The sequence below is a fragment of the Schistosoma haematobium genome, chromosome 6 (genome assembly GCF_000699445.3).
Source record: "Schistosoma haematobium chromosome 6, whole genome shotgun sequence".
Lineage (NCBI taxonomy): Eukaryota > Metazoa > Platyhelminthes > Trematoda > Strigeidida > Schistosomatidae > Schistosoma > Schistosoma haematobium.
Genome location: NC_067201.1, coordinates 4,537,974 through 4,556,875, shown reverse-complemented (window position 1 = coordinate 4,556,875; position 18,902 = coordinate 4,537,974). Strand labels below are relative to the sequence as shown.

Sequence of the window (18,902 nt, the reverse complement as noted above, 5' to 3'; positions counted from 1 at the left end):
TTGACAATCTTCTCAGGAACTCCGTAGTGTCGAAGAAGTTTCCATAATGTCCTCCTATCTACACTGTCGAATGCCTTTTCATAATCAATGAAGTTGATGTATAGTGATGAGTTCCACTCAACTGATTGTTCGACGATGATCCGTAGTGTTGCAATTTGGTCTGTGCACGACCGATCCTTACGGAATCCAGCTTGTTGATCTCGAAGTTGGGCGTCTACTGCATCCTTCATCCGGTTCAGCAACAATCTGTTGAAGACTTTCTTCGTTGTATCGTGAAGCTGTTTCATATTTCCTTCTCTAGCAGCTTTTTCTGCCGTCGTTGCTAGTTCTTCCACGTATTTCTTCCTGTCGGCTCTAATGCTCCTCTTCACTTGCTTGTTTGCTTCTATGTATTCAGCTTGTGCTTGGACTTTCTCTGCTCGTGTTCGGCTGTTGTTAATTGCTGTCTTCTTGTTCTTCCTTTCTTTGATCTTGTCCAGTGTTTCTATAGAGATCCATTCCTTATGATGGTATTTCTTTAGACCGAGAACCTCTTGACACGTTGAAGTTAATGCTTCCTTGATGCCTTTCCAGTTGTCCTCCATAGTAGTTTCTTCTTCTTTCAGTAGATCTCGTAAGGCTTGGAACCTGTTGTTGAGAGCTATCTTGAATTCATTGAGTTTGACAGTATCTTGAAGGAAGGCTGTATTGAACCTTTGTATTGCTGTTTGTCCACTTGTCCAGTTCTTTTTTAGCTTCAGTTTCAAATTGGCTACAACTAGGTGGTGATCTGAAGCTAAGTCAGCACCTCTCCTGGTTCTCACATCTTCCATTGTCCTTCGGAATTTTTTGTTGATGCAAATATGATCTATCAGGTTCTCTGTAGTGTGGTCCGGTGAGATCCATGTAGCCTTGTGTATACGCTTGTGTGGAAATATTGTGCCTTCTACGACCAATTTGTTGAATGCACAAAAATTTGCAAATTATTCTCCATTTTCGTTTCTTTCTCCCAGTCCATGTCGTCCCATAATATCTTCATATCCAGTGTTGTCTATTCCGACTTTGGAATTTAGATCTCCCATTAGAATGGTGAGGTCCTTTCTTGGGCATTTCTCTATCGCTGACTGCAGCCGCTCGTAGAATTGATCTTTAATGTCGTCGTTGCTATCATTGGTGGGTGCATAACATTGGATAATATTCATTAAGATCCCCTCCTTCTTTGTTTTGAATGATGCTTTGATGATTCTGGATCCGTGAGATTCCCATCCTACAAGTGCATTTCGTGCTACTTTGGACAGCATAAGAGCGACTCCCTGAGTGTGTGGAGCATTGTCCTCTTCGTGACCGGAGAATAGCAGCATCTCTCCCGTAGCTAGCCTTTTCTGTCCGGCTTGGGTCCAGTGGGTTTCGCTGATTCCCAGTACTGCTAAGTTGTATCTCCTCATTTCCATTGATATTTGACTGGTCTTCCCGGTTTCCCACATTGTTCGAACGTTCCATGTACCTATAAAAATGTTTGCTCTGGTTGTTAGAAGGGGCATCGGCCTCGTGGCTTCCGAAGGAACTCGGCTTTCACCATGAAGCGTCATAATTCTTCTAAATGAAGACCTTCTAACTCCCAGGGCAGAGTTAAAATGGTTTGGATTATTTTTTCTGGTAAGCGTTTTTTTAGCGAGTTAGTTTTCTACGGGATGGGGACGCTAACCCCATGCCCAACCCTCCTCCTTTACCCGGGCTTGGGACCAGCAGCAACCCTATAAGAGCTACAGGCGGACTGGCCCGCATCAACATCTGAACTAAGGATAGGGAGTGAAGTGGTCGAACGCGTTGACAACTGCACTTGTCTTGGAAGTATGATCAGCCTTGATGGGTTGGGGTCTGACGAAATCTCAGCACGCATTCGAAAAGCTCGTTTGGCTTTTGCCAACTTACGTCACCTGTGGCGAAGGCAAGATATCCGTCTATCAATAAAAGGACAAGTACACGGCTCGGCAGTTCGTTCTGCTCTACTTTACGGTTGTGAAACGTGGCCATTAAGAGTAGAAGATACTCGTAAGTTACTAGTATTCGATCACAGATGTCTTAGAAATATTGCCAATATCTGCTGGGATCACCAGTTAAGTGATAGTGAGGTTAGATGCAGGATATTAGTGAATGATGGTAACTCAGTTGATGAGGTTGTAAATCTTGATCGAGTGAGATGGATGAGCCACGTCTTACGTATGCCTGAACACTGGTTATCACGACGTGCGATGAAGACCATTGTTGGAGACGTTGGAAGAAAGTTAGGGGCAGCCAAACCAAAACGTGGCATCAGTCCACAGAGTCACTAACTCCTAGTCTGAGCCATGTTGGTAGATGCAGACTACTTGGTTGGGGACCGTGTGACTATCGTGACCAATGGTTGTAGACTCTGGGTGACATGACTCAGAATCGATCATAATGGTATAGGTGTATACCCTCTCTAACTTTCCTTAAGCTATGGGATTAAAATCGCTTTATATCTTTCTTTCTATGTACTAAATCTTTCTTCTTGTACTATAATATTCTTATATGCAATCTTTCTTTTATATATATAACCACCATTGAATTAACTCCTTCTTTGATTTCAGTGTTCATCTTTTTGTGTTAATGAAGTAATGGCAACTTGGATCGATGCATATATATGTTCCTGGTCCTACATTGTAACTGACTGCATTCTTATTAAGGATTATAAATCGAACTATATGAAAGTATTGACATATTCAATTATTCTTACTCAAGTGAACTATTCGACTATATTAACTCGATATTATAAATGAAAAAAAAGTATAAAAAAAAAGAAAAAAAGAAAATCAGTCAATCAACTTTGACCAATTCATTGTATGAACTATATAAAAGAGATTGATTTCATTCAAGTAACGAAATCTGAAATTGAAATGAAGATGAAATTTCAATGAAGAAAAAAAAGCACATCACAATGATTAATTATTCACTTGTAATTAACAATAAATAAATAACTTTCATTGATGCTCACTAAAAGGTCACTAAGTCATATCAGAATTGAAATTGTTTTTTTTATTTTGAAAATTTTTACTATTCAATGATGTAAAATAAAATTTCTTCAATATTTTAGTTGATTATTATTCTAGTTGAAAAATATCATGTGAATAATCAATTAACCAATTAATCAATCAATTAATTAATGAATTAATTAATTAATTAATTAGTGACCTAATTATTCAGACTTTCATTTTTTTGATAGAAAACTTAAAAAGGATGTACTAAAATAAGATTGGTTTTAATGGAATTGAGATTTTTATTCATTTATTGATTAAATCAATTAAATATGATTGATGATGATGATCATCATGATGATGACGAGGAAGAAGAAGAAGAAGAAGAAGGAAGAACAATAATAATAATAAATTGAAGCGATGAATGAGTATTTTAATGAGAAATGAAACAAATTTAATGAACAATGGAATTAGTTTATTATAATAATTAACAGAAAGTTTCAATGAGAACTCAAATGAGGATAATGAATTTATTGTTTAATATAAAACTATAAAATTGTTTAATAAAATGTAACAATTATATATGAAATAGTTTATTTGTAAATTCTTCACATCCTTCATGATTTTCTTCTCAATCCTTAATTCTTTTCTATTTTCTATAGTTCAAGTTTCAGTTATCTAGAATGATGGCCACATGTTAACTTAGTCGATAGGATTTGATCTGCACTAAGAAAGATGTGACACATATGACAATGATCCCTAACCAGTCATCAATCAATTGTAAACAGTTCAATCTTCTGAAACTTCATTTGAGAGGCATTACACTTCTGCTCAGTGTTACATACTACTTGTAACTGTCGATATAAGTACCATACAACACAATTCGATATTAGTGTTATCATTATTAAATATCATCAGTCTGGTTTGCTAGTCTGTCTACTTATATTTCAAGTGTATTAATAAAACAAATGGACATTCCAGTTTTAGACTTATTTTAGCTAACTATTGGTGGTGGTTGTTGGCCACATACTATATATAATCATGTCTATGATTGATTGGTCTCTGAGTAGTAAATTATTTCATATCTATCTAGTCCTATAACGCTGATGAGTGAAAAATGCATAAAACTTCAGTCAAGAGTATTCTGTCAACTACGTCAGATTACCCAACACCACTGCATAGTGCACGGCATTTTAAATCATTTAGACTAATGACTTCACTCCAACTTAATTGATGAAATCCGATCAACACTAAAGGGACTAGTTAAATATGACATTGTCCAAAACTCAGTGATCAATCAACTGTAAATATCTCAGTCCTGTAGCAGGTTAATAATAATAATAATAATAATAATAATAATAATAATAATAATAATAATTAAACCTATTACTCCCGATGGAGCATAGACCACCAAACAGCATTCTCCAACACACTCTATCCTAGACCTTCCTTTCTAGTTCTATCTAATTGTTGTTCATCCTTCTCATGTCTATCTCCATTTCTCGATGTAATGTGTTCTTTGGTCTTTCTCTTCTCCATGTGAGAGCTTTCCTTGTGTAGGGGTGTTGGGTGCTTTCCTCATAAATAGCTCAATGGTAACGTCTCAGACTATGAAACTGGGTTTTTCAGGATCAAATCCTCCTGGATGCACCACTTTCTCCATGATAAAAGGTACACTCTACTCACTACTGTCAGACACCACGAAACCTAAGTTCATGGTTTTCTACTGCCTACACTCATATTTATCAGTTTACTTGCTGAATGAAGCAGATTATATTAGCCACTGAAAGTATGTTCTTGTCAAATACATCCAAAGCAGTCATTATCCGAATCTTTAAAGATACGGAAAACATAGGTCATGTACCACCACGGGAATCATCTTTCCAGATTCTCTACAAGGTCAAGATAACTGAGCAAAAGAAATAATTCAGTTGAACGTATTTGAAGTCTCTCGTTGTTGATGTTAAAATCTGTAACTGACTAGTCTATTTTAGAATATGTGTATCTTAGTGTTGTCATCAGTCACGAAAACTTTCAGCAGAGTTTGATAACAGTTAGTGGTGGGATCCAAGATGAGCCTTTCACTTTATTCGGGACCCGTCAGTTAGAAATGAGTACTAATTCGATTTTAACCCACCAGTCCAAAGGTTAAATGCTAGCAGATCGGTATTGGGCTTAACTTCTGAAGAATTTACAAGTGTAAACACCTGGAGGAGTAACATGCTGGGATGAACCTGTTGTCAACCTTATCTTGGTTTTCACTTACACTTTCGGTCGCTGACATTCAGTAAAGGAAAACATTGTCCTTATATTTATCCATTTTTTCACTATTTTGACGAATATTTCACCTCGTCGTTAACCTTACCATACAGAAGTGGTGGATTACTTTCAGAAATTAACTTTGCAGTTTTCACCGTATGATAAAAACAATGCGAAGTTCTTAGAGTGAACTCCTTCGTTCCAATAAAATGAAGTCTTACGATGAAATTTAATGAATTAACATTAATTTAGAATAATCATCCAACGTATACTGAATGCTTATTACAAACCACATTATTAAACTTAGATAGTGATAAGAAAGAATTTTAATAATAATTTTATCACATGAGATGAAAAATATTTAGTTGGAATCATGAGTTTAATAATCTGTTTATCGGTAAATAGGAAATTAGATATCTACTAACAAGTGTTCTTACAAGTAGTTTCATGTGATCAAGACAATAATTCTAGAATTTTATCCATATGTTCGACAAAACTCCAACAACATAATATATTGATTCCCTTTGTTATTACTTCTCAAAAGAGACTAATGTATTCATATTGAACAGAGGTCTGTGTATGGGTAAAGAATAAACAAAGAAATGATATTAAAATTGCTTTAGTCATGAGCTGGCTTTTCTTGTTGAGCCATGGATAATCGAGGAACAGATTTATGTCTTCTTAATTGGAAATTACTTAACCTATATTATTTGCACAATTTCAAACCTAATTACTATATTACCTTAAGAACAGGCGTTCAATGGTTCTTAAGTTAGTAGTCTAGGACGAAATCTATTGAATGTTGAAAAACTACTCTAGAACTGCTAAATGTGTATGAAATTTAAAGAAAACAACGAGATAAAAGGAACTCTATTCGGAAGAAGAACTAGAAAATAGGTGTATTATTTCTGTGACAAAAAATGTTATCAAATTAGCCTGTATAAAAAAAACAAAATACAAGTTCTAACAAGACTTAAAATATGTAACAGTGGGGTCGATCTCTTCACTTCCTATCTTCCCTTAAATCCATAGTTTCCGTGTTATCTTATACGCTTTAATGCATTAGTAAATTCATTTCCGATATATAAATATATATATTCCCAGTTAGGGAGATACATATTCATACTAGATCCTATAATATTAAAGTTAACCCTATTATAGCAAAAAGATTAAGTGAGAGAAGTCAAGGCTAATCAAAACACAAAATTCAATGCTTAAACGGATCTGACTTAAAGCGTCTCTTACATAACAGAGAGAAATATCCAAACTTTTACAAAGATAAAATTCAAGATCACCATGGTTTATCGGGGCAATAGTTATTTGAAGATGGAGTGAAACATTAAATTTTCTTTCATTATAATCACAGTACATTAAAAAGAACTCAACTTTTTTATGTTTCATGTCTGGTTAATGTTATTCAATGAATCTTGAGACAATCTGTTGCTAGCGATTCGGCAATTTTAAAACCATCAACCTCCATATAAAAGTTACCTATTGTTCGACTATGTTACTGGATAGTTTATGGATAAAAACATTTTACGCTAACCTACAGAAATATGAGTTTATCTTACTCTATACTACCTCATGGCTATCAGAATGGATTTACAAAATTATAGGGAATCTTTAAGTTGCAATTATTTCATCATAAGAGTTTTTGGAGAATTATATTCTTTTGGAAAAACCATGAGGGCTGAAATTTGGTGTATGGTTTCTGTTAAAAATAGTAAGTAGATCAATGAATTTATAACCATTTATCTGCTGAGATGATGTGGATGAACATCACGAAGAAGCTCCGGAAATAGACAGAACACACATTGAGGAAAGCACTCAACTGCGTTACAAAGCAGGCATTCAATCGAAATCGTCAAGGTCAAAGGAGAAGAGGAAAACCAAGGAACACATTACGCCGAGATATGGAGACAGACATGAGAAGAATGAACAACAATTGAATAAAACTAGAAAGGAAGCCCCAGGATAGAGTGGGTTGGAAAATGCTGTTCAGTGGCCTATGCTCTATTGGGTGTAACAGGCGTAAGTAAGCAAATAACCCTGAGTGACTAAGTTTAATGTTATTAGTCAACGGTAAAAATAAAAAAATAAACATAGATATTATTATGTGTTTTGCTAATTAGCTAAGTATTAATAACATTCCAGTCAATTATTCTTGTTTTAAATAGATCTTTTTTATTTATAACTATTTATACTTATGATCTTCTTATAAATAATAAATACCTTCTAATAATAGAAATGTATTTTTAGTCTAATTAATCAGTTAATTTTAGTAACTTTCTTCTGATATTTATTTTATCACTTCCCCTCGCTCTCCCTCTCTCTCCCTCTTTACTTATTTCTCTCGTACTCAAAATATTAATAAATGTTTTCATCTATTAAGAAGTGTGTCAGCATAATCGGATACAATATTCAATACATCACTAAATATAAACAGTTACTTGTGTTGATGATGTAGTTTAGAAGAATAATGAAACCTCCACGATCAAACCATCCAGTTCAGAGAACAAAACTCCATCAAAATTATCCACCTGAGTTATAAACCTTCTCCATCAACAGTTATTTGTCTTTTTTTTAAAAAACATGCATAATCCCCCATTATTTATGTTATGTTTATAGATATGTATTATATAATTATCTTTAATAATCTCTAATTGTAGTTATTTCAAGCACATAAAATGTATTTATGTTAAACATCAGTGAAATATTAATTATTATTCTATAGTGCACATCCACGACTGCCGAGGAGTCCCACAATAGGACGAAACGACCGTCCAGTGCTTCCAGGTTTTCCATGGTGATCTAGCTTCAACTGACTCATGATCTTAACCATTGAAATTACTATAATCTCCACAAAACCCATCTGATATTATTCTATAGTTAAAGATAATTAGAGAACGTTTTCACTTATTTTATCAATATAAATGTTAAATTATCGATTTTAAACTATCACAATTATTGTTACTATAGAAATATTTCAATCATATTCGAAATATAGTTGACTGAAAACATTATGTTATCGACTATTCAACAAAAATTAACTATTATTTCTATTATCAAAAGGGATTTTGTGAAGATTTTAGTAATTTCATGAGTCAATTGAAGCTAGAGGAGTTCCATACTAAAACGAAACGGTCGTCTAGTGTTTTCAGGTTTTCCATAATGGTCTAGCTTCAATGGACTCATGACTTGAACTATAAAATTATTATTTCTATGAATAATGATATACATAAGCTGCCAAAAACTGCTTGATGACTATGTAACTTTTCAAAGATTTTCAAAGTATTTACTCTTTATGGTGATTATTTCAAACAGAAAGAACAGTTTTTTTGGTAAACTTGACATCTAGCCACACTCTATCATAAAGGTTATTGACACTATCAGGTTGATCAAACAGAAAGGTTAGGGGAAACAGGGTTTTATCTTGTGACTTAGTGAGTAAACATTGAATACATTAACCAGTAAGTGGATGTTTTACAAAGCAAAGACAACCTTAACTTCTTGATTTATATCTGTTCATCACATAGCATCAACTAATCACTCAAATTCCCCACAAAATTTTTAAAACCAAATGTAAATAGATGATCATCATAATAATACTCGGTAGTTCATTAATTGTTAAATTCGAAATGTATTTCTTGAATTGTTATTAAAATCAATTTGGAATTTAAATAATTATGTACCCATTGTTAACATGAATTAGTTATCATGTTATATTGTAAATAAATTTCCTTTGAAGATTTAAATTACTATCTAGTGACTGCTTGATCATTTTATGATCTAATATATCTATGTTAGAATAATAACTGAACACTATTAAAATGATCTAAATGAAATTGAACTATCTATTTATAATGTTCCTTGTTTTTAACTTGTAATCAAAATCACTATCCATATCTGAATTAAACCATACTAGAAGTAAAAGCTAACAATATACCAAGTAGCATCTCATATAAATTATTGTATAATAATAAACTGTAAAATTACAGAATTGACCAAAATCAATTGTACTCAGTGGTATAGGAGTAGGTTGGAAGAAAGCTAAGGGTGGCCAGACCAAACCATGGCACAATTTCATGAAGTCACTGACAAGTGAACTGAGTCATGTTGGTAGGTGTAGACTATCTGGTTGGGGACCGCGAGATGTTAGCAACCGATGGTTAGATACCTTGAATGACATGGCTTAAAATCGTTTGCAATGGTACAGGTGCATCCATTCTTTGTGTTCTCCCTAATTCCAATCTTCTGAATTCTTCATGTCCCCTTATTTTTTCTCTTTCCAAATTTATTTCACTGGGTTATACTCTTTAGATAACATCTCCGAACCCTAATCTTACCGATTACTGCTTATACTCTTACTACCTCTACCACTATGGGATTTGAATCGACAACTGTATCTCTGTGGTAGTGTAGTGTGGCAACTCGAACTGATGTACGTACGTACGAAGTTCTACGTTGTTACTGACTGACTGTACAATAAACTCAACTTAAAACAGATATAAATGATGCCATTATTAATTGAATATATTTAAATTTTTTACAAATAATACAATCTACATATTTCTAATGTTAACTTTGAATTACAAATCAATGTATGCAAATGAGTTGAATGTACATTTGTTTTTTAATGATAAATATCATTGAATTTTTTTTCGTTGTTGTTGTTGTTATTGATGAAAAAACGCATAGTAACTGAAAGGTAGTTCTGGTTGCCTTTAATTTAAAATATAATTGATGAATCAACTCAAATATTCAGTTTTTGTGTAATAATAATAATAATAATAATAATAATAATAATAATATTGGTAGTAGTAGTAATAGTGGTAGTAGTAGTAGTAGTAGTAACTGTAGAAGTAGTTGTAGCCAATTGAATAAAATAAAAATAAACTACCTTATATGTATTCGTTTAAACAAAATGGATCACACATAAATACATATCTACATACATACATACTGAGATTTACTATTTTTGAGTATAATTACATTTAAAATATGTTTCTTTTTTCTTTGTTAGTTCATTTTGACAGATTTAATATCAATCAAATAAAAACAACCTACAACAAAATAGATAATGTGAGCATTGATAAATGAGCTGTTCGGTATTTTTTTTAAAAAAAAATATTATTTAATCGAATAATGTTGATAACTAAGTGAATCTTTTAAAATAGTTTATATTGTTGACTGATTAAGTAAACAAGTAATGCCTAATAAATATTAGAAGGGGTTTTTGTGGAGATTTTAATAATTTCAATGGTTGAAGTCATGAGTCAATTGAAGCTAGACAACCATGGAAAACCTGAAAGCACTGCACGGCCGTCTCGTCCTATTGTGGGACTCCCCACCAGTGCACATACACGATCACGCCTCGCGAAATACGAACCCAAAACCTATCAGTTTCGCGCGCGAGCGCCTAACCACTAGACCACTGATCCAGTATCCAACAGTATTAGTGTCTAACAATAATCAATCCACGGTAATCGGCGACCATTTTCCATTATCTCCGGTGGGTAGCTGCCTCACAAGTTAGACATTAACACCATTGTACCCCGACTCATTGGTTTACAGATTAAGCATTTGTGTGACGCCGAGGCTCCTGGGTTCGATTCTTCCATACGTAGTTGTGAGTGAGTACTGTTCATTAGTCCAAAAAGTAAAACGAAACGGCCCTCCAGTCCTTCCACATTTACAATGCTTGTTTGACACTAATCAATTCATGATTTCAAAGAAACTCAACAATCTCCACAACCCCATACTATTAAACAAATATTTGTTAACATATTTTGATATTATTGATTATTATCTCTTAAAATATATCTACTTCATATTCTTTATCTGCATTTAGTATACAGTATTAGTTAAGATCTTGAATTCCACAATGAGATAAATAACACATTACAAGGAATGACGATAAGTTCCACTATTTTCAATATTGTATGACTTTTTAAAATATTAATAAATGGATTTTTCGGTATTTTTTATAAAGCTGATGTGTTGGTTATTGAGAGTCATAAAATGACTGATTACGGTTATCGAATCTTAAATAAATTAAAACGAATATTCGGTTCAGATAAATTTAACTTCCTTTGAAGTCTACATGAGAGAACAAGGCGATAGTGTAACCTATGAACAAACCAATCAGATTTAGGATAACAGGTCTTGGATTTTGGCGCGAAATTCATTAATCCATTTGTCTAAATAGCGTTTTGGCACTTTAGATGATGTTGGTTCGTAATAAAAACCCTAATTCTGATTCCTAACCCTAACCGTCAACAGTTGTTTATAACTCCCATTCACTCCTAGTTAGTTGGTGGACATTCTCAAGATGACTTTAACATCACTCAAAGGTCGTTCATAAATTATAGTCTCACCACGGATTATTTAGTGAACCACGGGTATGGTTATTACTATAAACTGTTATTAGTTTACTCCACATACTAATTTCACATAATCACAATAACTATATTAAATATTGTGTTCAATTATGTAAAATAAATTATTGATCTAGTGAAGTTTTATTTCATACAACTACATATATTGTCATTTAAAAATTCTCAATACTATGATAATAACTAAGTGTTTTAGTTTAACACACATTGTAATAGTGAAAACCATGTAAACCTATGAATTAGGAATTGATATGAGACAACAACAAAGAGAAAACAATTATCATAACCAGTAGAACTAAATAGATAAATAAATGAATATTTCAGAAGGGGTTTTTTGTCAATATTATAGAAATTTCAATAGTTGAGATCACGTGTCAATTGAAGCTAGATCACCATGGAAAACCTGGAAGCACTAGATGGCCGTTTCGTCCTATTGTGGGACTCCTCAGCAATCTGCATGGATGATCCCACCTCCCGAGATTCGAACAAAGGACCTATCAGTTTTGTACGCGAGCGCTTAACCACTAGATCATTGAGCCGGCATCCAACAGTGTTAATGTCTAACTTCAACTAATCCATGAAATTGAACGACACATCCACCATTGTTATCAGTGAATTATTATCTCACAACAGGCTGACTGAACTCCACCAATCAATCCTTCTCACTGGAACTCCAGAATATACCTCTCGAAGCCAGTCACTATTGAGCATATATTGATAAATAGATATTTGTCAAAAAATTTTCATGAAAAAGGTTAACCTGTTCATTGTTAAAAAGTAAAAAATAAATAATACAATCAAATGATTGCACACATTTTCATGTGTTCACCAGTGACTTATTTATTTTCTGTCTGGTACTTGGTGCTATCACTACTACTACTACTACTACTACTACTACTACTACTACTGAGTAGTTGGTTAGACTTGAAACAGATATGGTAATTTTGGGAAATTCAAGTGTTAAGAATTTCATATTTCAAGAATTAAGGTACTACTTCATTCTATTCAGTAAACGATAAGTTTTACGCATTAAATCAACCAGCCTATTCCTTGATGATAATAATGATAATAATAATAATAATCTATAGATAATTTAAATATTTACTCATTCACGCTTCAGAATGTCTCATAGTTCACTTTGAATTCTTATCATAAATATGTTTCATATTAAAATAGTGTGTAGTAGTTGGTTATCTAGATATTCCCATTTAGATTCCAGAATAATGAATAATTATGAATTCACAGTATGCACATTAAATACTTGATAAATGTCATTGTAGTTTTATTAATAGTAAATTAATGAGTAGTAGCTTACATATAAGTTAATAATGAACTAATTAAGATGAAAATCTAAATCGCATGATGTTCACTTATAGTTATTTTTATAAACTATGAAATAATAAGGTTAATAAATGTTTTAATATTTATTATAGAATGTTAAGATCTATTATGAAATCCATTAATATTTATTCTACAATCATTGCCATTAAACAAACAATTATTGATTCTTTGTATTGGTTGTTTGAATCTTTTCATTAATGTTTAAGACTGAAATTGATCAGTCTCTTATTGACATATGTGTATCTTGAAGGGATTGCCTCGATGTTAAGTTAAGTCACAAGCATTATAAGTACAAACGGATGGTAGCTAGGAGTGAAATCCAGTAGGCACTTAGAGTCTTGAAGTGGACATTAACGTCGAGGTGCAGGCATATCCAGCTGACGAGTCACAAATAGGATGAAATGCACGTCTCCGATTCCACGACTAGCTACCATCCATCTCTTCTTATAAACAATTATTCTCTATAAAAAACATATAATATAGAAATGAAAGGAGATTCTTGAATGAAATTTCACAAACAAATTAAATGTCTAAGTCAGTATGAATAAACAATTCAAAATATAAGTCTAAGTAAGTGTACTTGTTACACCAAACGAACATATCATCCATATATTTGTAATATAAAAATTATCTCATGATTTTGTTATGCAATCACTCGTATTCTATCTACACTATAAACATTTAAGTCAAGAATAGTTCTCATAAAGCACTCATTACTATTTCTATCAAATACTGTAAAACTATAAAAACAAGAACTTTGTGAATAAAATCGCTTTTTATCGAGCACATGTAAATACTTCTAACCATGATCAATTATTAGTCAAAATAACTGAACGAGCACTGAATATCATCAACATACAATCTGACAATTTATTTACCCAGATACAAAAAAGTATCGATCAGTAACATGAAGAAGCATAAGAAATTCAGTCAGTCGGTCAGTCAGCTACAATCTAGAACTTCGTACGTGCGTACATCAGTTCGAGTTGTCATACCACACTACCACAGAGATGCAGTTGTCGATTCAAATCCCGTAGTGGTAGAGGCGGTAAGAGTATAAGCAGTAATCGGAAACATTAGGGTTCGGAGATGTCATTTAAAGAGTATAACCCAGTGAAATAAATTTAGAAAGAGGAAAAAAGATACAATGAGGATTCAGGAGATTAGAAATTGGAAGAACACAAAGAATGGATGCACCTGCACCATTACAAACGATTTTAAGCCATATCACTCAAAGTCTCTAATCATCGGTTGCTATTGTCTCACGGATACCAACCAGATAGTCAACACCAGCCAACATGGCTCAGTTCACTTGTCAGTGACTTCATGAAATTGTGCCATGTTTCGGTCTGGCCACCCCTAGCTTTCTTCCAACCTACTCTTACACCATAAAACACTACACATCGGAGCAGTCGATGGTTGCGCATACGTAACACGTGTCCCAGCCATCTCAACTGATGAAGTTTCACTAAATCATCATCAGTGAATAAATTATGCTAAACAAAATCATAGAAATGAACAATTATCATATAATCAACTATAATATACACATATATTTTTTATCAATTCAACAAAAGTACTCACTTTTTAATTGGTTTTCTTATTTCCAGTTCCATGATTATTGTATGAATATATATAGATGTGAGTAGATTTTTTTTTCAAAAAATGATTTTACTACTGAGAATACAAATATTGTTTACTGATGAATACTAGTGAACAATTAATTATATTGTTATTCTTTTCAATTCCAAACCAAGAAAGAATATACATAGTATTTATACTCATTTATTGAATCAGTAATTAGTTATTTATATACCTAAATAAATGAAAGAAAAAACAAAATAATAAGTTTGTTTGAGTTATACAAGAAATAAAACTCGTCAAATAAATATATATGTAAAACAATACATGTTCATAGATAGATTATACTTTAACAAAGTAATTATACACCTAGGTTAGGATTAAACTAATCATTCCTTACTGAAGATTTTGTATACACCAAAAACAATGGGATTATCTCATGTTTATGGTATTACATTAGTATTATGTAATTAGATATGAATAATCATAATAATAATAATAATAATAATAGTCACTAAAAGTTACATTGTTATCTCGTTTGTACACATATATACATAAGCACAAATCACAAGTGAAATACTCTGAGATAATATGAGATGTTTTAAGGTTAATAGATATAGTTTCTGACTGGATTATTTTACTTAAATAAACCATCGAATGTGTTTCCAAAGGATTAATTAAAGTATACAAAGAAATGAAATGATTTGGGCGTCAACATACAGAATATAATGAAAAAAAACTTATTGCATCTTCTAAAAAGAAGAGTGAAACGATAGTTGAATAAAGAAAACTTTCTGTTTCAAATTATCATTTATTAATTGTAATTGTATTTTGTAGTGATGTAATAAGTATGAGAGTTTATAGGAGAATAAAAAGAGATCATATCATAAGTGTTCGGAAATTTATAGTAACACAAAAATGTAACGTAATAATTTAAAGCGAGTTAGAGAAAATAATTTTCTAATCAAAAATATAAATATAATTGTCCATTTGACAGATATAACGAAGAAAAATAAAAATAACGATAACAACTAAATATTATTTCAACAGTTGAGAGCATGAGTCAATTGAAGCTAAACCACCATTGAAAACCTGGAAACAGTGGATGGCTGTTTCGTTCTATTATGGGACTCCTTACCAATGTGCATTCACTATCTCGCTACGAGAGATTCGAGCCCAGAACCTATCGGTCCTGTTCGCGAGCGCTTAGCCACTAGATCATTGAGCCGGCATCCAATCGTGTTAATGTTTAACTTCAACTGATCTGGTGGTTAAGCGCTCGCGCGCGCCTGATAGGTCCTGGGTTCGAATCCCGCGAAGCGGGGTCTGGATGCGCACTGTTGAGGAGTCCCATAATAGGACGAAACGGCCATCCACTGTTTCCAAGTTTCTAATGGTGATCTACCTTCAACTGACTTATGATTTCAATCAGCGAAATTTCTAAAATCTCCACAAAAACCCTTTTGAAACTAAATACTAATTATGAAAATTATTAGTGTAATAATCAGAGATTAAAATGTTATATATATATGTAGTAATCATCTCTATTCATATAGCTGATCCACTACCTTCGCCCAGGTTTATCTCAAACAAATTTTCACAAACAAAACTACTACCATAAAGCACTTTCATCAAGAGAACCTGTGCAATATTTGAAATCTCTAATTTTTTCCTTTACACTTCTCAATATCAAATCGTTTTTTGAATTCATTTTTGTCTCCTGTTAACTATTCCCGATTCAGTTTTTTTTACTTAATGTAAGTGTATTCTTCTACCAAGTCAGTATCCACTGCGTTTATGCACATTTTCTTATTTTCAGCAGCGAACTGACATCAGCTTATTTTACTAAATCTAATACAAACTCTGTCCCAACAATTAGAGACCTATCAATTAAATAGAAACTTATCGACATCTATGCATTACAATATACGAACGAACTGAAGAAATAAAAAATTTCAAAGCTCTATCATAAGATATTCAGATTAAGGTATTCTGATCTCATTTTAGTATGAGTATAATTGAAGAAAGCAGAAAAACAAAACAGTTTCTTCACATGGAAAAAATTAAAATTGGGAAACAAGAAATGACAACGTCTAGTATACTTCATCAAGTTATAACATGTGAAATCATGTAAGTATTGGTTATTATTAGTATATATTTGTGAAGATTTTAGAATTCTTTCAAAACTATTCTAGGTCCTAATTTGAGACTCCTCAAAAGTGCTCATTTACGATCCTACAACCACCGACCGAACGCAGGATCTTCGGCCTTGCGAGCGAGCGCTTAACTTCTGGACTATAGAGTCGACACCCAATGGGGTACAAGTCTAAGTAAAACCATTGTGTTGTTTCGCTCGATAATTTTTTACTGTGGCCGGTGGGTAACTTCCTCATAATCAACACGATTAAACTGCACTAATCATATCTTTTCACTGAAACTGAAGAAATCTCCGATCGTAGCTGCACAAGAGTGAGCACATTACAACAGTCGGTTCGGTGTTCCGAAGATTTTTGAATTTTATTGAAGTCACAAACCGGTTATTGACTGACTGGTTTCATCGCAGTTTGTTTTCTCAGAATTTAAATGTAGAAAATATAAAAAAATTAAAATACAGAAAACACCACAAACTTGTTTAGTCTTTCGTGATGATGGTCGGATATATATCACGCCTATTTTTTTAAATTCACAACTTGTTAGCAACTATATATATATATATATATATATATATATATATATATATGCTGTATGTATTTATGCCGCGACATACATTTTCAGTGTAGCTCGTAACAGACTTGCCTTGAGTAACAAACCTAATGATCGAAAACCAGTAATTTGGAATGAAACTAAAGAAGCAGCGAGTCTTCTACAAAAGCCTGTTTCCTATCCTTCTTTATTAATAATAGTTAACTCTTATGTAATGCGTAAGAAGTCAGTGCAAAATGATTAAAAATGTAAACACTATAGCAAGCCAAATTAAAATAAATATTACATATCTACAAACCACCCTATTCATCTTTTTCAGCTTACAAGATACCTTTGTATACGTCATATAGTTCAATCGGACATTTAGAATGTAAAGTATAAATATATGCGCTTGGTCGTGAAATGAAAAAATATTCAACATTTTTTTTAATTAAAAGGCTTAATATACTGACTAAATCAAAAGAAAAAGATACGACACTTTATGTTTACGTAGCTACGGAAAAAATAGACGTGATATATATTCACCCGATGATGATGAACGAATGTAACTACGCTAATCCAAAATTAGTTTAAATTGTATAACCTAAAGTCTTCAAAAACAGAGATTTAAAGTGTGTTTTAGTTTAGGCAATCAACTTGCAGCAAATTTTGAACTGAGTCAAAAACTTTGAAGTAATCACTTAATTACTTGTATTCTGACTCTGGTTTATTTTATGATTCCGACGTATAGCTTGACCGATAAAACAAACAAAATACGAGCTAGTCACTTTATGTATTCCGTATGAATTTATTGATTGTATTGTTTTTCATCCGGCATATTGAGCTACATTACATCAACACGTTCATTAGATACGGTTGACAGTAACTTCAGACTTTTGAAATGAAGTCGTTATTAAAAACAACGGTTCAATAAACAGCACTTATATGTTAAATGAACTAGGAAATGACCGAAAATGCCATATATATTGAACAATGAGAACATTTTCAATAAATTAGCTCATATTTATTCAAAATATTTGTTTGTAGATATCAGGAAATAGTCTTATAAAGAACTGTTTAAACCGTAAGTTGTATTCCACCCAAGTTAACTTCATTTAAAGTATCATTGAAAACCAGGACGAATTGGACACCTGTTTAGTCTTATTAAGGAACTCCTTAATAGTGCTCTTTCAAAACCCTACCAGAGATCGCATCCAGATCCTCCATGTCTTGCGGTTTACGACTGATCATTAAAAACACTGCATAACGTTTATAGCTGAAGTGTCCTTCATTAAGACGAAACAACTGTCTAATGCTCCCTAATTTTCACTTGTACCCCTACTGAAATGAATACAACACATAAATATTTGTTTATTCCTATCAACCATAACCATCACCAGCAACCGATCAATATGAGATAGCGATTCTTAAAAATTAATATCGATCACATACTAGTTGATTTTAAGAATGATCTTGTTTAATATACATGAGTAGTATACTGACTAATTCAAGTGTTACCATCCCTTCATATACATATACATTGACATCGACTTTAAATAACTAATGTCATCTGACACGTCTATTAGATGTGTATGCATCCGGATCAATGAATATAAGGCGTGTATATACTACTAGTACTACCATTATTAATATTTAATATTAGTAAAAT

General features: G+C 32.6%; 1 protein-coding gene across 2 annotated transcripts in view; it reads right to left on the bottom strand.

The window, feature by feature from the left end:
* The window catches only part of MS3_00008358 (uncharacterized protein), a gene marked incomplete at its 5' end in the record, with an annotated part of 190,353 nt that overhangs the window by 159,234 nt on the left and 12,217 nt on the right, over positions 1 to 18,902 (bottom strand). For both annotated transcript variants that reach the window (XM_051216721.1, XM_051216720.1), the window contains one exon: positions 14,555 to 14,786. In XM_051216721.1, the coding sequence (XP_051065316.1) occupies positions 14,555 to 14,586 (32 nt within the window). The remainder of the gene's footprint in view (positions 1 to 14,554; positions 14,787 to 18,902) is intronic.